At 43.0% G+C, this 22,013-nt stretch overlaps 1 protein-coding gene across 1 annotated transcript in view; it reads right to left on the bottom strand.

The window, feature by feature from the left end:
• AGPAT4 (1-acylglycerol-3-phosphate O-acyltransferase 4) overlaps nucleotides 1-22,013 on the bottom strand; it is a 69,967-nt gene that overhangs the window by 15,856 nt on the left and 32,098 nt on the right. Inside the window, exons 3-5 of the mRNA XM_063125677.1 lie at nucleotides 17,102-17,271; nucleotides 7,025-7,186; nucleotides 2,244-2,397 (exon numbers count right to left, since the gene is read on the bottom strand). Of these exons, the coding sequence (XP_062981747.1) occupies nucleotides 2,244-2,397; nucleotides 7,025-7,186; nucleotides 17,102-17,271 (486 nt within the window). The remainder of the gene's footprint in view (nucleotides 1-2,243; nucleotides 2,398-7,024; nucleotides 7,187-17,101; nucleotides 17,272-22,013) is intronic.

The following is a 22,013-nucleotide window of genomic DNA, read 5'->3' as shown; positions in this document are numbered from 1 at the left end:
CCAGACAGACAGCTCTTACTGCTACCAATCAAAAAACATTGTGCATCTATTCTTTCTTTCTCTTGTTAACATTTTTCTGTGATAGAACAAAGATGGGGAAAGTGGTGGGAAAACATGAAAGGATTAGAAATGGAAGACTACATCATCTTTGAGTCCTCGTTTAAATTCCATGAATGAGGCAGGGTGATTGCACAATTAAAGCCTCACCTGGAAGCCCCCTCGCTAAAAAGGACAAAAAATACACATGATGTTGTAGAACAAAAAGATGAGAACAGGAGAGGCCCATGAAACCCTCATCCCTTTGGAAGGTAAAAAACATCAGACAAATCTGAAAAGAAACTGAAAATAATTGAAATCCAGATTTCCCAACACCCACCATTCTCTCAAGAAATTATAGATCATCACATTACTGCTTAAGCTTGTGTATATGCAGCACTTTTAAAAATGCTTCCCTCATATATTGTTTTAAAGGATAACAAATGAGCAGAATTATTTGCTTTGCACCTGTAAACCTTTCTGTGATCACAGCGAACTAATTTCCAAGTTCAGCCATTATAGCTTAACAGAATTTACTTTTCATGCTAACAAAGAACATGACTACATATATTAAGTTCTCTATTACTAACCTAGCACTCTACATATCCTGTGAAAAGAGCCTGTAATGTACAATATCGTGTGCTCCTATCTTTCATGGAACACTTCGTTTCTTTGAATATGGTACTTAATATTAAATGGATTTAGAATACAATCTATGCATGTTTAGACAGACAGAACTCCTACAACTCCCAGCATTCCACAGCCAGCCATAATTTGCTGGGACAATCAGTTCAGGCAAGCTAAGGTGAACTAAAGCAGCCTCCAAACCATGGTTTGCTAACCCACTTCCAAACACAGTTTCAAAGCATGATCTGCAGACCATTGTGAGAGAGACGCCCGCAAGCCAATGGGGTGCTCAAGCCAACAGGATGCTCATGGTGGCCATGATGTTTGAACCAAGCAGGCATAACAACACTATTATTTTCGAAGCTTCATTTGAAGCAGCTTCTTTTTTCACACCCAAAATGGATAATTAAGGACACATCAAACGAGGGGGAATACTCCCCTCCCCCAAGAGAAGGTTTGCTTATTCACATTTGATATTAAGCAAAGTCAATGAAAATAGATGACTTCACTCTTCCAGCTCTGGCAGTCAACTCTTGCAGTTCTTTTCAAAAGCAAACAAAAATGAAGGGGGGGGGGGTGGAATCTAAGATGAGATTAATATAATGTGCGTTCACACCTCACTGTTTATACATCATGACTGCAAATATTGAAGCACCGCTTGGGCAATAAAGAACTGTCTATCATGGTTAAGCAATTTTATTGCATGCTTGCAGGGTTCCATCAATAGAGAGGTTGTGCAAGCTAAACAAATTGTTGCTTTTGTTCTATATGACATCAACATACACTGCACTTTAAAAGAGGTCCATAAGCCCCCCAAAAAGAGGGGGGGTTTAGATCTTTTGCTACTGGAGCACACAAACCAGGACATCTTCCATTAACTGCAGTTCCCTATTTTGTCCAAATCATGGAACAACCATTAACACCTTCAGAACAAGCAAGAGTATTAAGTTAACTTTAAACCATGGTTTAATATCCTAGCTTGTTTCAAAGTTGTTACCCACATTTTCCTGGTTTGGCCAAAATGATGGGAAACTATAAACAACTCAAATGATGGTTTGTTTTCTTCAAAGTGAGGAGCAAAGGATCTGTGGTGTGTGTGTGTGTGTGTGTTGGTGTATATACTGTATATAGACTCTAGAAGATAGCCTGAACTGGGTTTTCAGGAGGAATTTGAAGGAAGAACGATAGCATTGCTTTGAGATTATCACAAGCCAACAGTAAGTGAACAGAACTTTCTTATAACATCTGCAGAAAACTGGCTCATTTAGTTACTGATGTGAACAAGAGGCAACTGCTACTTCATAAGAACATAAGAAGTGCCCTGCTGGACCAAGGGTCCATCTAGTCCAGCACTCTGTTCACACAGTGGCCAACCAGCCATCAGCCAGGGATGAACAAGCAGGACATGGTGCAACAGCACCCTTCCACCCATGTTCCCCAGCAACTGGTGCACACAGGCTTACTGCCTCATATACTGGAGATAGCACAGTTTCTAGAAACCTATTTAATTGTGGAACACAGCTAACTATGAAAAGAAATTTAAAACAGTCTTAGAATTTGTTCTGTTTGTCATTTCTTACCTACATTTCTCAAACACTGGACGGTGACAGCAAATCCTTTTGTCCGTGGCAGGAGATGATGCTTGAGTTTGGGCAGGCCTTTGGCTTCTGCCACCTGCATGCTGATTTTGTGTTTTTGCTCTGTGAACCTTGTGCCTTCACAGTGAATCAGAAACTGAAAGGGGAAGGGGAAGAAAAAGAAGCAGCTAGATAAGGAAGATAAATGGGCTACAAAAAACCAACTGCAATAAATTCTTCATGTTTTATCATTTGCTGGCAGGTAGTTAGCATGGAAGAAAACAAACGACTATTGCTGATCCACATATTTTAAAGCAGCATTGCAGATAAATCACAAAAGTGCACCTGTTTCCCACGGCTTAAGCATTAAGGTGCTGAAAGCTGAACAGCTAAAACTAGGGAGCACCAGGTGGCAAAGAGCATTTCACAGCACTACTGCATGTTGGAATGACTTCAAACTATTTATTAAGGACCACTTGCTCATGAAAGTTCATCGGTACCGATCCAGAACACTTATCATAGAATCATACAGTAGCAAAGTTGGAAGGGGCCTACAAGGCCATCGAGTCCAACCCCCTGCTCAATGCAGGAATCCACCCTAAAGCATCCCTGACAGATGGTTGTCCACTTCAATCCAGTTCGGCAGTGATTTTCAAACTCCATTCTGAAAAAGCCCAGGATTCCTCAGAAATTCATTAGGGATCCCCTGGGAGAAGATCTGCATTGGTAAACCGGCCTCCCTGAAAGACATCTTGCTCAGCACCCCTAAACTGCCCACCCTACTCCACGAGTGTACAGCTGCAGAACAGTGTTGGTTGTGTTAAATGAGAAGTTCTGTAAATTACATAGAGTACAGCTCCCTCTCTACTTTTTATTTGAAACAAGCATATGGTCCATCCCAATCTGGATTGGGACCACCATATACAGGGAGGGGAGATTTAGTTGTTCTCACTTGAAAATTCAAACACACATTAGAAAGAAAAAGCCTTCATGAACACCAAACACACCAAGGGCCAAGCTAGACAGGACCTTAAAGGCACCTTTGCATCTAACCTGCAGAATTCTTCAAAATGCCACGTCACATCATCAGTGGAAGAGGGAGATAATTAATGGCATCATAGCAGGCACAAAAAGAGAATAAGGGGCCTTTTCTCCCCTGGAGTGGTCCTGAGGAAAAGCCCTCCCCTGAAACTGGTACTTGCATTGAATTCTAAAATGCTTGAGTTCTCTGGCAGGAACAGAGGGATTCCACAGAAGATCAATTGGCATGGAAACAATTCCCTGAAGGTAGGTAATAGGTACTAATCAGGCCTAACCCTGCTTAGCTTCCGAGATCAGACGAGATCGGGCGTGTTCAAGGTAGTATGGCCGTAGGCAGGTAGGTAATAGGCAGTATCCTATATTTCCCACAAGCTTTGATCCTTAACCAAAGGGAAAGGAGCAGAAACATCTGTTTCCAGATTGGGGCAGGTCAGCCAAACTCGTAGAAGGGAGCTCGGCTATCCTGTTGCAATCCGAAATGAGAGTTCCCACCTGTTTCCAGAATTTCTTAAGGATCTGCTAGCTTCCTATTGTACTAGCTGTGAGTCCTGCTGTAAAATAAAGTTTTCCTAGCACAATAGCATCCAAGCCATATTGTGCTATAGACTAGATCAGTAGCCCTTCAAGCCTTGCAGATCTGGGATCCATCTTTACGAACAAGCATACATTTGGGGACTAACTTAATTTTTACCATATATTTATGGTAGTGGTGGTATTGCTGTTGCAACCCATCTTAAATCATATCAGGACCCAATAGTAGACCCTGACCCACCAGTTGAAGACGATGTTCCAAACCAGAGACCTTTTAAGCTTCCATACTGCTCCTGAATAAATTTTTCTTCTATCTGCAATCAGGTTGTATTCGTTACTGAAGGTAAAACACTACAATGTTTTTCTCTTCTTATATGGCTGCTGAGACTGTAGAAGGAATTATAGCAGTGTTGTGTGGTAGTCTTAAAGACCAGCCCCAAGTCACTGAAATTAGTCAGTCAACCTTTACAGAAAGAAGGAAATCTAATATGTTTGGAAAATAGGATTCAATGCAATCCCATACACGCTTACCTGGGGGTAAGCCCCATTGAATTTCAAGGAACTTACTTATGAGTAGACATGTAAAAGATTGCACTGTAAATCTTGCTTAGACTAGATAGGGTTCTAAAGAATAGAATCATAGAATAGTAGAGATGGAAGGGGCCTGTAAGGCCATTGAGCCCAGAGAGCTTCGGCTATGGGGCGGTATATAAATGTAATAAATAAATAATCCCCCTGCCCAAGACTCTTTCAGTCTCTCCACATAGGGCTTTGGTTACAGACCCCTGATCATCCTCGTTGCCCTCCTCTGAACACGTTCCAGCTTGTCTGCATCCTTCTTGAAGTGTGATGCCCAGAACTGTATGCAATACTCAAGATGAGGCCTAACCGGTGCCAAACAGAGGGGAATCAGTACCTCTATTTGGTAGAATTCAAACAGTGGGTAAAAGGTGTTTGAAAAGCAATGGGTGTGAAGCACAGGAAAGTGGAGGCAGAAATAAGTATATAAAACAATATTTTGTTTGCTGATGTACATGTAAACATTGGGTGGGTTGTTGGTTTTTTTGGAATGTCCTTAAGTTTCAAATATTCTGAACCAATTCAATCCACCTCAATTTTCAGAGGATGAATAAATGATCACCCCACTTATCACTCCATTTGCTTTGCCCTTTAATGGAAAAATTAAAAGACCTAAAGACGGTAGTGCACGCGCTGGTAACTTCAAGGCTCGACTTCTGCAATGCGCTCTACATAGGGCTACCTTTGTGCCTAGTCCGGAAACTTCAGTTAGTTCAAAATATGGCAGCCAGGTTGGTCACTAGTACACCTAGGGGGGACCACATTACACCAGTTTTAAAATCTCTTCACTGGCTGCCAATTAGTTTCAGGGCGAAGTATAAAGTGTTGGTTATTACTTTTAAAACCATACGTGGTTTGGGTCCAGGCTACCTGCAGGATCGCCTTCTCCCATACAATCCGCCCTGCACACTCAGGTCCTCTGGGAAGAATCTACTTCAGTGTGCCAAAATTAGTCTGACAAATCCTGTCAGACTAATTTGATCTCATTTTTTGATAGGGTAACCTCCCTTCTGGACTGTGGGAATGCTGTGGACGTCATATATCTTGACTTCAGCAAAGCTTTTGACAAAGTACCACATGACATTCTGATTAACAAACTAGCTAAAAGTGGGCTAGATGGAACAACTATTAGGTGGATTCACAGTTGGCTACAGAATCGGACTCAAAGAGTACTTATCAATGGAACCTTCTCAAACTGGGGAGAGGCAACGAGTGGGGTACCGCAGGGCTCAGTCCTGGGCCCAGTGCTCTTCAACATTTTTATTAATGATTTGGACAAGGAGGTGCAGGGAATGCTTATCAAATTTGCAGATGACACAAAATTTGGTGGGATAGCTAATACCCTGGAAGACAGAAACAAACTTCAAAGTGATCTTGATAGGCTGGAGTGCTAGGCTGAAAACAACCGAATGAAATCTAATAGGGATAAATGCCAAGTTCTACATTTAGGAAATAGAAACCAAATGCACAGTTACAAGATGGGGGATACTTGGCTCAGCAATACTACAAACGAGAAGGATCTTGGAATTGTTGTAGATCACAAGCTGAATATGAGCCAACAGTGCGATATAGCTGCAAGAAAGGCAAATGCTATTTTGGGCTGCATTAATAGAAGTATAGCTTCCAAATCGCGTGAGGTACTGGTTCCTCTCTATTCGGCCCTGGTTAGGCCTTATCTAGAGTATTGCGTCCAGTTCTGGGCTCCACAATTTAAGAAGGACGCAGACAAGCTGGATCGTGTTCAGAGGAGGGCAACCAGGTGATCAGGGGTCTGGAAACAAAGCCCTATGAAGAGAGACTGAAAGAACTGGGCATGTTTAGCCTGGAGAAGAGAAGATTGAGGGGAGACATGATAGCACTCTTCAAATACTTAAAAGTTTGTCACGCAGAGGAGGGCCAGGATCTCTTCTCAATCCTCCCAGAGTGCAGGACACGGAATAACGGGCTCAAGTTAAAGGAAGCCAGATTCCAGCTGGACATCAGGAAAAACTTCCTGACTGTTAGAGCAGTACGACAATGGAACCAGTTACCTAGGGAGGTTGTGGGCTTTCCCACACTAGAGGCCTTCAAGAGGCAGCTGGACAACCATCTGTCAGGGATGCTTTAGGGTGGATTCCTGCATTGAGCAGGGGGTTGGACTCGATGGCCTTGTAGGCCCCTTCCAACTCTGCTATTCTATGATTCTATGATTCTAAGTATTACCCAGAGGACCTTTTCTTCTGCTGCTCCCAGACTGTGGAATGGCCTGTCAGAGGAGACTCGTCAACTTAATCATCTTTTAGTATTGAAGAAAGCTATAAAGACTGATCTATTCCGGCAGGCCTATCCAGTGGAATTTCAGGATGTTTTAATAATGTATACTATGTTTTTAATTCAGTTTTATGTATTTTATACTTACCGTTGTTCCCCACCTCGATTCAAATGGAGAGGCTGGTAAGAAATATTACTATTATTATTATTATTATTATTATTATTATTATTATTATTATAAAATGAAAGGGAAAACACTACTCTAGTTTTCCTTATTTATAGCACCTGCCACATAGCAAATAGAGGGTGTTCTACATTTTTATGATTTCTGTGCCAACTGCAAGTGTAATAGCGATCAGTTCTACTCGGCTGGCCATATTTACCCAGAAGATTTCAGGGTAGTCTCTGAGATTAAGCAGGCCTTGCATGACAGTTTTCCGATCCTCTTCCCACTTGCGCCTGCAGAAAACCATCTCAAGGAAATACCACATCCAGCCAATGATCGGCATATAGGAAAGTTCCTTCTTTGCAAGTACTTTGGAACTCTGCAAAAAAAAGAAGATCATGCAGAAAAAGGATTGTTGTTTTAAAAAAGAAGAGAAAAAAATTCTAAGGGGGACGGTAAGGGAGCCGTAACTAGAGATAAAATACCTGCACACCTATTCTTATGCATTTATGCCTCTAGTTGGAGGGAATGCTGCTGGCTTCAGATGAATTAGCTCTAGAGCAGGAATGTAATGATCATCATAAGGTTTGGTTTTAAGGATTTGCATGCAACACACAAGGCAGCCAGTCCCAGAAGTTAAACCTTTATCCCACAAAACAATGCAATATCCAAAGGAGTTAAATTACAACTTCCGTGCAATCCTCTTGGAAAATTTAAATTTCAGTTCACAACTAGATTTCCTGCACAAGGCAATGTTTGCCTTCCCTTCACGGTAAGATGACAAAGGGAGGGTTTGTGTTCAATATACAATGAGCATCTGCTGGTACCCAACATTTTTTTTAAAAAGGAATTGAGTGAATCAGCCATTGAATTCATGTTGCTTTCTGTTTTCTTGATCTTCATTGTCTGGATTGCATAGGTCAGTGGAGGATAATATAAGTACCATCTTTGGGGTTGTGGAGGTGGACGGTGACAGGATTATGACTTTTTCATGGGTAATTAATTGTGCCCATGAGAACATTATGGTGAAGCTGTACAAATGTTTTGAGTCGCATGACCTTGTCTTCAGGTGAGATCATCAGAGCAAGCTGAGGGCAGGTTAAAAAAAAAAAGCAACCAAACATGTTCTCCCAGAGTTAAGAGAGAAGAAACCAGAGAGGGAGGTTTTTCAGAAAGGGCAGATTGGGGGAAACTGCAACCAAACTGCCTTAATTTTGTGAGACATCATAAACCTGGCTGAAATTTCAAGAATGGGAAATGTGACAAGAATGGCATAAGCAAAGGACTTGAGAATTTTGCATGGGTGACAAGAGTGCATTGTATTTTTACTACTCACATAGCAAAAGCCTCCATTTCTTAAAAAGGAGACTAGTTCTCTGCATTTTTACTCAGAAGTAAATCCCATTTACAGACTAGGAACACTTTATATAATCAGACTATACATTTAATAGGATTAACTCCGGAGTTAAACTGCATATGTCTACAGCCTTAACCAAATGAGCACGTTGTATTACTAATAAAGTGTAGCACATTATCTTAAACCTGTGTGGAGGTGGTTTCAATTACCAGCAGAAGAGAGCCATTAAAGGTTTAGCTAGGCTCAATTACTATTCAAAGTGCCAAGATAATATGTCCTCTATGGTCAATCCTCTGTTTATTACACTTGCAAACACAGAGAATCAATGTTTAAAAACTTTAAAAATTATGAACCTCTACATTTCACATTTATATATCCACCAGAAGTCAACTTGTACACTTTTGGAGTTTCCATAAGTCACTTTACTGGCATAGGTTTTGTGGCTCTGTAGCATTAACCTGCAACTTCCAGAGAGCTGAAAAGGAAGGGATCAAATGTGTTTTTATAGACAAGGACAGTCGTAATGTAATCCTCAAATCATTATTCTTATTAGAAATGTTGCTCCTAAATTTTAGGGATAGAGGGTGCAGTCTTATGGAGATAGCTGTCAGCCCCAGAACTCAGAGGTTGATGACTATCCAATGTAGAATGGCTGGAGCACAGAGGCAATCCTCACCTCCATGCTCCAGGCGCACTGCATTTTTGGCTAGACAGGCGATTTTGCTTGTCTAGCCAGGAAGATTTGGAGGGAGAATGGGGAGGCCACGTGGTGCATAAGAGGCTGCGTAACAGGGCTTCCACAATCTCCTCTCCTCCATGCCCCCAGGACTGCCACCTTTTCCATTTCTGAGTGTGGGGATGGGGAAAAACCATGCTAGCTATGAGGGGGCGGGGAGTGTGGTTTCTGGGAACTGCAGTCAGAGCCCTGGCTCCAACCTTGGAAACCAAAAAATCCTATGTACATCTAGACATTGTCTAGTGGCCATAGGATTGTACCTGAAAAGTATTAAGAATTGCCACAAATAAGAAGTTATTTATCTGAATTTATAGCCAACCATATCATGAAGAATGGACAAAGTAAAGAGTAAATAACCAATTAAAGCCCAGAAAGCTAATAGTTTTAATTTATTTGCAGAAAAAACAGAGTGGCATGAGACAATGACTAACAAATTTATTATAACTATTCCATGGATTAGAGTCTACTTCATTAACTGCATGGTTTTGTTCTCTGTTGGTCAAGACTTCATGCATCTGATGGGAGTAGATTGTAGTCCAGAAAAACTTAGGCCGTAATACATTTATTAGTTTTTCCCACCCTTTGCTGTTTTTTTTCCATTTGTACCCAACTTGCCTAAAGTTACAGGAATCTTCAGCAGACACTTAAGCACTATTTAGATTTCCCAGGGCTGGCCCTACCATTAGACAGATTGAGGCAGATTGATTGCAAGTGGCAGATACTAAGCGGCGAGAAAGAGCTGCAAGATGTTGGAGGGAAGCACTGTATTGGCCAGATGGCTGCTTGTGCCCCCTAAGCCAGCCTCATGCCCTTACGTTTAGTGGAGAATGCTGCCCCATCACCAGTGAGGAAGTAAGACTGAGCTGCAGGTCTAGTTGGTTTCCTTACATGGAACTGGGGTGGGGAGCTTCTTGTCCTTCTTGGATAGCAAAATGTCTTGGGTTAGTCTTTCTTTCCACCCTCTAGGTTCTTTTTCAGGTTACCCTTGCATTACTTTTCTACAAACAAGCATGATCAGCCTCAGGCAAGTCCTACTAATCCAAAAGAAGAGTTAAATATGGGCTTAACGATCTCTAAATGAAATGAGTGAGATTCCTGTTTCAATTTAGTTGGAGTGTGCCCACCATATTTTTTATTACAATTGGCCAACTCTGAATAAAATGTAGCAACTTATCCATATTAACACTACTTCTAAAACCTGGGGAAGTGACAATATGTTCTTCCTGTAGGTGTACACAGCAGGCTTAAAGAGGGTCTGATTTATCAAACATCATCCATACACTGTAGCTTTCGCTGTACTGATTTTAAATTTCCTCTTTCATTCAGAAACAAAACACAGAGCCCTTAACTGCAACACTGTCATTCTGCTTTGAGCTGTTCTTTGTTGCTTTTCTTCTTTCATTCTAGTTTGTCAGCTTGAACTTTGTTATTAAGATGCCTTATTGAACTGTCAAGTGGAAACTAGATCTAAAAATTGTGTGAAATATTACTTCAGCAACAAGTGAAAAATAAATGCTTCTTGCACTGAATAAATGTGTCCGTTTCATTTATATTTCATTAGTTCAACCTTTAAAACACACTTCAATCACATACCACCACCCCCACAAAAGACTCATAGAAAATTATATCACACCAGCAACCATAGCATGTTTCAACATCTGGAATCATAGACATCAGCCAGATATATGGACTTTTGAGACCAATTTTGTAATATATAAAAGCAGTCAACGTGATGCAAAAGGCCTGCCTTGCCAGGCATTATAAATACCAATCCAGGAACTCATTCTAGACCACTTAATATTGTTGGCTACTGTTAAAAATGCATGACGGTCCTTTGTCAGCTGGATTACTAGAGCAAGAGGGAATTGCAAAATTTCCCTCCTCTTTACAAAAAAAGTATAAGAAGAATTGACAAAGAACTATATAAACTATAGCAATGAACAGCCATAAACCAGGAAGACATAAAAATGAGAAAAAAATCCCCTGCCCCCTCAAATCAGTTCTGCTCATAAGAATTCCAGCAGCTGTACTAGCATAACCAAGGACCCTGGCTTCTAATTCTCACCCCACTCCTAATATGCATTTACATCCAGATCAGTAAGAAAGGGAGTTCTAATGCCACTGAATTTGTCGTAAAACAGAAGTTGGAATCAGAGACACTAGTTATGAATGCTATGCTCATTCCCAGAAGTTAATGTCAGAGACTACATAAGAACGTAAGAAGTGCCATGATGGATCAGACCAAAGGTCCATCTAGTCCAGCACTCTGTTCACACAGTGGCCAACCAGATGTCAACCAGGGACTAATGAAACAGGATATGATGCACTTTGTTTTGGTTCACGATCAGGTGGACCAACACTGTCAGGGACTCAACTAGGAGATAAAGGGAAGTGTTATTTCACACAGCTAGAAAAGAGTTCAGAATTTTTAAAAATCCAGTTTGGAATTAGGAGCACAGACTGTCATGGTTTGCACGACACGATAAGCTACAGTGGGTTGTCACTGAACAGTTTCCTCAGCATGGTTTGTTAACCACGCACAAGCCACGCTAAGAAACCATGGCTTGTTTTCAGGGTGTCTTGTTGGGATGTCCAAACCCAGCAGGGCAACTTCATCATGGGTTATTGTGAATGGCTAGAAAGCTGCCCAGCAAGAGCAGCACAAACCTCTCCCACTCATGATCTCTCTAGCGCCACCGCCATCCTCCCTCATCCCTTTTCAGTGCCCTCCTCCCCATGCTGCTAAAAATTGAGAAGACAAGACACTGTGGTGTGTCTTAAATATGTTCGCAACCTTATTTTTTTCCCTTTTCAATCTTGCGCAAGCACACACATTCAACAGTCCGCTGCTACAAAATTTCCATAACGTCTCCCTCCACTTTTCTGCTCTGCCATGAAATTTGCGTACCTTTACTGATCCCCAGCACTGCTCTATAGCTTATATGCACATCTAACAGCTAACAATAGAGTAGTGGACAGAAGAGACGAGCGTGAAGGTTGTAGGAGATGGCTGTAGGAGACGGAGCTTTTCAGGGAGGTGTAATTAGTAGGGGAAGCAGCCTAGTGTGGCAACCCCCAAAGTGGTGGATGAAATTGACCAGAGGGGCCATTGCGTTATGCTGGGCTAAATAGCAGGCAGCCAGTCTTGCACTCGTGTGCAAGACCCCAGATAAAAAAACAAAACAAATATGTAATATGGGTATTTGAGCGTTCTAAGTTTTATATTTAGTCCTATTTTGGATTCGCTTCATAATTGATGTTTGCTAGAAGGTTTCTTATAAAACATTCTCTTAAGTGCTGGAGTGAGAAATTACTTTTAATACCCAAAGTGATACACACTGAGTGTAATGCTGTGTGCTTTTCGGCCAGAATTCTGCAGTACGTAAGAATAAGGTCTTCAACTACAATAAGTAACTATTGACTGCATATTCTCTGTAATCCATTGGCAAAATGCACTCTTACAGAAGGAATGCAGACCAATTACTTGAAATGAAGACTTGGCTGAGCTCTCGGCACTGTATTTTTCATTCTAAATCTCAAGCTGGCTTTGCAGTCAAGGATTCAGTTTCGTATACAACCCTGAGGACTCACAAATAAAGTTTTATGATAAGCCCATAACCTGCAATGTTTAAACTTGCCTAATACAGAAGAAATTGATAATTCTGTGATTCAGCTTATTCCCAGCAGTGCTTCCAATTCATTGGCTTCCAATTCACTTCAGAATCCAATATAAACTTCTCCTGTTAACCTTCAAAGCTTTTCACGGTCTAGCTCCTTCCTATCTCTCCTCTCTCATCTCACACTATTGCCCCGCTCGTGCTCTTCGCTCCTCTGATGCCATGTTTCTCGCCTGCCCAAGGGCCTCTACTTCCCTTGCTCGGCTTCGTCCATTTTCGTCTGCTGCCCCTTACGCCTGGAACGCTCTTCCAGAACATTTGAGAACTACAAGTTCAACCACAGCTTTTAAAGCTCAACTAAAAACTTTTCTTTTTCCTAAAGCTTTTAAAACTTGATGTTGTGCAGACTTCTACTGTTACTTTCTACTGTTAGTTTTTCCCTACCCTGTGCCTGCTTACCCTTCCCTGTACCTGTTTGCATTCTCTTCCCCTCATTGTTTTACTATGATTTTATTAGATTGTAAGCCTATGCGGCAGGGTCTTGCTATTTACTGTTTTACTCTGTACAGCACCATGTACATTGATGGTGCTATATAAATAATAATAATAATAATAATAATAATAATAATAATAATAAGTGCAATAAGTTGCAATTTTCTTATCACTTGGAAAACATGAGACCTGACCTTCATATCTGAATATATGGCATACACTAACCATTTCAGGAGAGATACTGAAACTCTGAATGGTCTCTCGTAAGAAAAGGCAACCTGCACTTGCAGAATTAGGATAGCAGGAGGAAAAGGTGCAAGCTAAGGTGGCTGCTTATGGATTGCCAAAAAAAAAAGAGGAATTCTATCACCAAACCAAGCACAGAAGAGAACACTAATCTGCATAACATTTGCATAAGCACATTTACATGTATGAGTACACATTTAGAAATAATAACTATATTGTAAAATAGAAATACAATGAATCTCACCACAGTGGAGAAGCCTGATCAGGTGACCTATGTGGCTGCTCAGTCTGCTGTGCAGGTGCTGACTGCTGATGCCCCCTCCCCCCGCTGCCATCCTTATGGTTCTTTGACTTTAAACCAGACTTGGACTGAACAGTCCATTAAACAGAGGACAAGTTAATATACAGGACTCTCCTCTGCCAGGTCTCCAAAACGGAGAACCTCTCATCTGCAAGAAGGATGCCTGATCTCTCTAGTGCTAGCCCATCCAGCTCCTTAATGTGCTACTTTTCTACATACAGAGAGGTTGGATTCCCCCCACCCAGTTTTTCTAAACATGTTGAAATATTCAAGCATGCAATCCCTCTCCTGCAATTCTGACAGTCCCAACAATTATGTCCTTGCTAAGATTACTTGGAATATATATCAGCCTTCTTCAACTTGATGCCCTCCACATGTGTTTGTCTACAGCTCCCATTATTCACAGAAGCATAGCTATTCTTATCCATCCATCCATCCATCCATCCATCATCTTATGCAAAGGCCATTGGCCAAAAGCAATAAACGTGTCTATCAATCTATCTATCGCCCTTGTTGCCTGTATGCCTGAGTGCGCTTGAAGGGATCTTTTAACATTGAGCACTGGGTGTCCCCAAAGCTAAGCACCTTACGGAGAAGTCTGAAGTTCGAAGACACAATTCTTTAACCCAGAAGTAATTTATTGGAAAGAATCAAAGACAGGCATTCAAGAGATTAGATCATAGCAATAGGAGTGTTAAGGGATTGCTATTCTTTTGTACAAATTCTAGTTCTGATGATTAAGACCGATGAATTGAAAGCAACAGTTTGGTGTAACTGACCATCAGAGGGGAGGAGAAGGTGTTTTGGGCTGTGGAGAGGTGGGGGGGGTGGAATGGATCTTGGGACTTACAGGGGAAGGAAATAGAGGCTGGTACTACAGTTACTGAATGGGGAGAGGCAGCTAGCAAGTTGTCTATCTCTGAAGGAAGAAGCAGAGAAAGTTGACTTAGTTCTCCGGCAAAGTGGGATGATGATGGAAGAGAAGGGGGGGGGGGAACCTGGTAAGATAGTAGACTTTTTGGAAAGAAGTTAGTAAGAGGCTGGTTATCTCTCCATATCTGCGCTGTCTGGGGTGCGATGACGTTGGAGGCAGTGGAGGGCCCCTTCAGTAATGAAGAAAGAAAGAAAGAAAGAGAGAGGTGGAAGGAGGAAGAAGAGGGAATTTCACAAGATTCCTCTTGTGAGAAAGAGTGAGGCTTCTCTTGGTTCAAAGAGACCCCCACTACCTATTGGGCTGCCCAGGAAGAGGTTATACGCCCCAAACTTTTTTTTAGTCCTTAAAACTAAAACAATCACTATAATCCTTAAACAATGGCTTATTGAAATAATATTTGGATATCAAACTTTTCCTTCCTCTGAGCTCAAACAGGTAAACACTAACACTCAATGAGTGGATTTCCTGATGACTCTCTTGGGATGACATTTTGGAGACTTAATGTAACTTGAAGATAGGATTAAAGGAGGGTAAGAGGTCAAGGAGTCAAATCCGAGGAATCATGGTCATGCTGGAGGAGGGGACTGATGGCTTTGCATCATGTACACCATTTAGCTTTGAGGGTCAGTCCTGGCCCTTAGAATGGCAGATTTCTCCTATGCTTTCTCAAGCTGGAATGAAACCTTCCTTTTCTTGCCAAAATCAGCAGAATATTAGCTTGTCTGGCAACAATGCACTCAGGCATACAGGCCACATCACCCACCCTTTCATTCTGGCAGGAATAAGACAAAAGTCAGAAAGGTTCAGTTTGTTCAAGGTGTACAAATAGCACCCTCCCATGAATTAATGGATCAGGCCATCAAAAGAGCACAGAAAGTGAGAATTTTCTTTTCCTCTTCTTCCTGCTATGAAGCTGACCCAAGTTGTCAGGGGCAGCATGAATAATAGTTTTTCATCAGTTTCTACTAGCTTGGGCAATTTTTGAAATGCCTGGGGATGGGGGACAAAAGCACAGTGGCTTCTTTCCCCCCCGTTGATCGTGCGAACCCTAGTTCATACAGACATGTACATGACTGGATTATTCAAGGTGACAACTCTTTGCTGACTGCTTGAGGCAGTCACTAATGAAAAGTGTTGCGTTCAAATTCATATTGGCTGGCAAACGACACTTGCAAGTTTAGCATTTACTTGGAGGAGCGTGTCATTTGCCCCAGGTGAGCAGCAAGGTAAATTCTAAGAGCTTTTTAATCCCGGGAAGCTAGAAACCATTGGATTTTTTAAAGTATTAACATTCCAATTTTACCATCCTCAGCAATAGCTGTTGTTGAACTATTTTATGGGAATATTTATATCTGTCTTTCTGCAATAAACTCAAGGAGAATGCTTCCAAAATCATAATTCGAAAGCAAATAATCAGCGACAACTGAAAACAGAAGCAACATTTTAACAAAGAACAGTTGAAGCATCCGATACACACACACACACAATTCCTGAGGCCATTCTAAATTAGCCCAGAGGCTTTCCTGAAAAGCCATGTTTTGGCTGCACACCAGAAGGGCAGTATATATGGTGTGTGTTTTTTTGGAAATGGCACTCCACAACCTCGAACTTGTTTACACTTACCTGTCAAAAATAAAGTGGCAACAGTAGAGATGCACAGATTTTACGAAACCCGTTCCGTCTTTCACAGATTGTCAGGTGCTTTCATTCTATCGTCCACTCATTGATAGAACCAGTTTTTTTTCCAATTTCCCAAATTTGTGCAAATCCCCCCTCCAAATGTGCATTTTCATACCATAACCTATTGGGGAAATGGGTATTTTTGGCTTTTTATTTTATTTTATGTATCTTTCTATGACTAAATTTGTAAAATTCCAGGATTTTGGTTTTTTTAAAAAAATGGTCTGCAATTCTGCAGAATCCATGCAATTCAGGAAAAACCAGTCAATTGTGGAATCCAAAAGTTGGATTCATAGAATTCTGTATTTGATTCCATTGTGGATTTCTCGAACATCCCTAGGCAGGATAGCTTATGCTGATGAACGAAGCATATAGTAGGCCAATTTATAAGGAAGAAGGCAGTCCTTGAGACAACACTTTGAATTGGGCCCATCAGCAAGTTGGCAACTAGTGCAGCAGATAGCTGGAGTAAGGTGATTAAATAATGCCCCCCCCACACACACACACACCAATAACAATCTGGAAGATATGTTCTGGACTATTACATATACCAGGACCGTACAGCTTGTGACTACCAAGCTGATCACAGTCCGCCAGCTATGTATGGCAACTCAGAAAGAATTGGATAAATGTTTGGTAGTGTGGCTTGCTTGGAACTACTAAATTAGGTTATTGTGAAGCACCTAGCAAGCCACTGTAAATGATTATTGGGTATGTTTGATAGTTCATGAGTTGTACATGCACCATGGTAATGCATCTTTTTTTCCAAATAAACATTTGCAAGCCAATAAAAGTAAACCTATTAGGGCTATAAACACACTCAAATCAAATGAAAACTGCCATAGGAACTGTCCAAATTCTGGGTGAAAGCAGATTTGCTATATATAGTTATGGTGAAAGATAACTGGTTGAAATACTAGTCAAAACTCACCCCTAAAACCCCAAATCTTTCACAAAAGTTCCAACCACAGAGAAAGTCGATTTCAAAGTTGTGATTAAGGATTACGATGGCATTCTCTTTCCCGTACTTGAGGTAATTCTGTGAGTCTGTGTAGAGGGTGCAAGTAGTGCCTGACCACCATTCCAGCAACATCACCAACTCTGGAACAAACAACAACAAATCAGTGAATATACAGAGTACATGTGTGCCAACATAACCAATTGTTTAGCTAGAGCATTTCTTTTTGATTCCTCAAAACTTGGTGAAAATGGCTGAAGTTTTTTCTAAACAAAATCCTGTACCACCAACTAACAAATAGACTTGTGCAAGAAGAAGCAGGGCCCTGCTGTAGAAAGGGCAGATAAGGAGAAAGAAAGCATTGGTTGAAGCAATTCTTAGGCACTGATTGAAGGATTTGAATCCGGCTTTTTATATTCTATGGACGTCTGTATTTTTAGCTGCCATTTAAGTTGTTATGACTAGTATACAAGTAGATGACTGATGTTTCCTTTAAAGGAAACCCAGGGAGAGGGGAGACGTGGGATTGACCTGTTACAACACACTCTACTGAAAACCATGCATACAGACAGGGCAACTTAAAACCTCCTGGTCCTAGCGTTACCATCCTACTACTGTCGGTGGAAACATAGCAGTATAAACAGAGTCTGTCTAATAAGAGAATTTTAAAAACACCATCCCAGCATTCCTAAACAAACTCTGTAGATTCCAAGATTTCTCATGAAACAAACTGATTCTTGGCAGGTTTGCCAAAAGCAGGTTGCCGTTCACTTTTTTTAATAGCTCAACTCTTTCCAAGAAGGCATACTATTTTCCTAGAACATAGTATTTCTTTTCCCAAGAGAATTACACATTTGGAAGGGGGCTAATCACAATATGTACCTCAGAACAAAAAACATTTTCACGCAGCTGTCATTCTGGGATAGGGTGCAATTTAAGGTGCAGGGTGGGGAAATGGATGCTGCCTGCTGCCTTTGCCCTCCCCCACCCCCAACATTCAATTGTGCTTTTTTTCAAGCTGGGCTGGCCTTGCTGCCACATAGTTGACACTGAGACTCGAAAGAAGAAACATGGGAGGCTGAATAAGCAGCTCATTTTTTCAATCTCAACTCTGCTTCAAAACTTGGCAGAGGAAGCAAAAAACAAAAACGAAGCCTCCTCTTTTATGTTAAACATCAGATCACCTCTATCCCTTTTAATTTTGTGGTGGTTTTGCACATGCCCACTGCTCATTGATCCAGTTTTCTCTTGAAGGCAGAAAAGTGACTGTATTCTGGACCACAGAGGGAGATGTTATTGAAATCCAAGCGACAACATTTCTCAGCAGGCTAATGGGAGGTATCCCTTGTCAGGTATACTGAGATCCCAAACTTCACTACAAGAGAGACACTCTGAATTTAACATACACATTATTCATTCCACCCTGTTGAATGAGAATCCACTTTTTAGAAACTCACTTTAGCTTTAGAACCCAGCAATGGCAGGGCAAATGCCATGTCCCAAAGGGCCTCATTATTTTTTATTATTATTATTTCCCTTCCCTGCTCCACTACACAACATAGAGCCCAAAAGCATTTGGGGGCAGTTCGGAGGGTGGCGGCACCTGCACCCACTTAATCCAGTGCTGGCCCCCAAACCCACTGCTGTGCACTGCTCTGCCCCCATGGAAGGCCTACTGACAGGAGGCACAAGGGGTTACTTGCCCAGGGCTGTCAAACCTGGCTCCAGCACAGGATTTGGCAAAACCTATATTCTGTTACTTTAACTGACAAGCTCTCACCTACTACTGAAGCCCTGGTTCAGCTTCTTCAGAAAAAAGTTTCTTGTTGAATAGATGCATTAAAGGAATTTTAAGAAGCATTTTTTTATTTCATAATAATTGTACTAATGTTATCAACACAGGACTGAATGCTTCTCACCCTTTAAAACAAAATGAGTTGCACCTTTACAGACCTCGTGGACGGGCCCATTTGAATGCGTAGTACAATTGTCATTCTATGTGCAGAACCATGGAGCTGCCCAAATACATCTGTGACCATCAGGCATAGTCACATACAGTCTGGCCTATGAACAAGGTTCTCCGAAGGCTGGCCTAAATTAGTGCATGCGCCGGAACCCCATCTGCCCCTCCTGCAAACTTCGTCATTTCCCTGTGAAAGAGGCAGTCATTTCTATGCCTCTTTCGTTGGGATGTTGACAATTTTGGAGAAGTTTATTGGGGCTTCCCTTATGTAAAGGAGATGGCTGAGGGCTTTCTGCATGCTCTTTCTTTTACCATTTCCCTGTTTGTGTCCTTACAGTGGCTGCGGCTGCTTGAGCTTCTTGGAAAACCCCTTAGAGCAGTGGTCCCCAACGTTTTTGGCACTAGGGACCGATTTCGTGGAAGACAATTTTTCCACGGACCGGGGGGGGGGGGTTGAGGGGATAGTTTTGGGATGATTCAAGCACAGTACAGTTATTGTGCACTTTATTTCTATTATTATTACCTTTGAAAAGGGAAGCTGGGGCCCCCTCCTGCCTTCGTTCCTTTCCCCTCACCCCAGCCCCGCCCCACCGCCTCCCCGGAGGTGTGGAGGAATGGAGAGGCAGAACATCCACACAAAAACAACAACAGCCCACCACAACCCATGGAGGCTGGTGGCTCCAATTTCAGTGGGGCTGTGAACCCATCCTGGGTTTCACTTAGAAACAGACAGAATGCTGAAGGCATTATTATTGCATTTATATCCCACCTTTTTTCCTGCAAGTAACCCAAGGTGGCATACATAATCCTCCTCTCCACTTTATCCTCACAACAGCAACCCTGAGAGGTGGGTTACGCGGAGTCTGTGACTGGCCCAAAGTCACCCAGAGGGTTTCAATGGCCAAGTGGGGACTAGAACCTGGATCTCCCAATTTCAGCGCCTTGGAGGATGACTCCTAGATTTCTGACTGAAACCCAGGATGGGTTCACAGCCCCACCGAAATCGGAGTCACCAGCCTCCAATGGCTTGCTTCTGAGTCGAACGCGCAGCACGGGATGGCCATAGGTGGGCTACCGAGGGCTTCACCGGGGGCGCCGGGGCTGCCCAATTCCCCCAGGAGTGACCTAACCCTTTCGCACCCTGTTTGATCCAACAGAAAGCCTTAAACCGGATCAGCCTCGCCCTGCTCGTTCCCCTTTACCGGGTTTCCCCCAGTGAGGCGCGAGGGGGTGGGGGGAGGCCACACTCGCTGCCAAGAACTGGCGAGAAAGTTGTTCAATTCAAGGGAAAGAAAAAGAAAAATGTCCCAGCGCCCTCGCCCCCCAAGGAGAGGGACGCGCCGCTGCCGCCGCCGCCCCCCAACCTGGGCTTCTGAGACGGCCAAAGAAAAGAAAGGGAAGTTTTGCGCCTCAACCAGGTTCAGGCAGTCGTAGTCGGAGGCCAAGGTCCACTTCGCCGGGCCCCCCAAATACCTGGTGCTTGCTTCACGGCATCGTCCCTCGTCCTCTTTTTCCTCCTCGCACGCACGGTCTGCTGCTGCTCTTCGCGCCGGCTGGACTGCGGCTGTGCTGCTCAGTCTAGTCAGCCAGCTGGAAAGCTGCCTGCACGCACGTGCAAGGGCGCCTGACCTGCCGCCGACACACAAGCCTCGGCGCGACGAGTAGGCCGTGGAGGTCGCCCGCCATCTCGCCCGCTCAGCTGAATCCTAGAGCCAGCCGGCTCAGCCCCATGCTGCCTGCCGGCCGCTGCCTACCAGCGCGACGCCCCTCTTACGTTGGCGCTATAGCGCCGGGCCTGCTGGTGAGAACGCGGCCCGGTTCCTAACAGGCCACAGACTGGTACCGGGTTGGGGACCCCTGCCTTAGAGGACTTAGCCAGGACTTCTTCCCTTGGAGCTTTCCGGTGCGGCTGCCTGCTGCCTGCCTGAAAGCTGAGCAAGGCATTTTTGGTTTTGTGTTGCTGTTATTAAAACCCTTTTTAACAACAATAACAACTCCTTGCTCAGCCTTCAGGCACGCAGCAGGCAGCTGCACCATAAAGCCCTAAGAAAGAAAGTCCGGGCTAAGTCTTCGAGGGGGTCTTTTCATGAAGCTCAAGCAGTTAGAGATGCTTCAAGGACAGAAGGGGGGGAAAGGTGAGGGAAAGAGCACACAGGAACTCCTCAGCCACCTTCGTTTACCAAGGGAAGCCCTGCACCCTGAGAAATTTCTCCAAAATTCTCACCCCTTCCCACAATTTTCGGCTGCAATTTTTTTTCAACCCCTCTCCCCCAAGAAATGGTTGAAAATAAACATCAAAAGTTTGGCACAGTGCTAGCCTAAATGGCAACCTTGAGATCTCCTTCAGCACCGCCAGGCTCAGTGTCAACACCTGACACACCCTTAGGAAACTGGCAGAGCTCGCTGGGAAGGATGCCTGGCTGGTGTTAAGCAGGCAGCTACAGCATCAACCAGCCATTTAAACTTCCCACAATGCCCCAAAGCAATGCTCTGAGGCATTGTGGGAAATTTAAATGGCTGCTGCCACCAGGTAAGTCTGAGCTGAGAGCCCACCAGCCTAGGAGGGAACCCAGCAGAGGGCACTTGGCTGAGGGCTCCCTGAAGGTTAGAGCCAGCCCTGAGAACCTCAACTAACAGATCAACAAGCACAGCACCGCTTCAATTCCTGTACAGAAACTTGGAGATGGGCTCCTGTTCTGCCTCATGGTCTAGCCATGATATTCACAAGGTCCACATTTCCGTTCAGTGTACCACAGACTGGCCTGCTCATGCCTCTGCAGGGAAGGCTGGCTTCACAGTTTAAGAGGCTTCCAACTGAAGTCATCTATTAAGAATCTTCTTTAGGTAACATAATGCATTAAACAAAACAGTATGATCTCAAAGCTGACTGCAACAAACTGATGAGAAACATCATTCATAACG

This window comes from Elgaria multicarinata, chromosome 4, assembly GCF_023053635.1.
Source record: "Elgaria multicarinata webbii isolate HBS135686 ecotype San Diego chromosome 4, rElgMul1.1.pri, whole genome shotgun sequence".
Lineage (NCBI taxonomy): Eukaryota > Metazoa > Chordata > Lepidosauria > Squamata > Anguidae > Elgaria > Elgaria multicarinata.
This window is presented reverse-complemented; position numbering and strand designations above follow the sequence as displayed.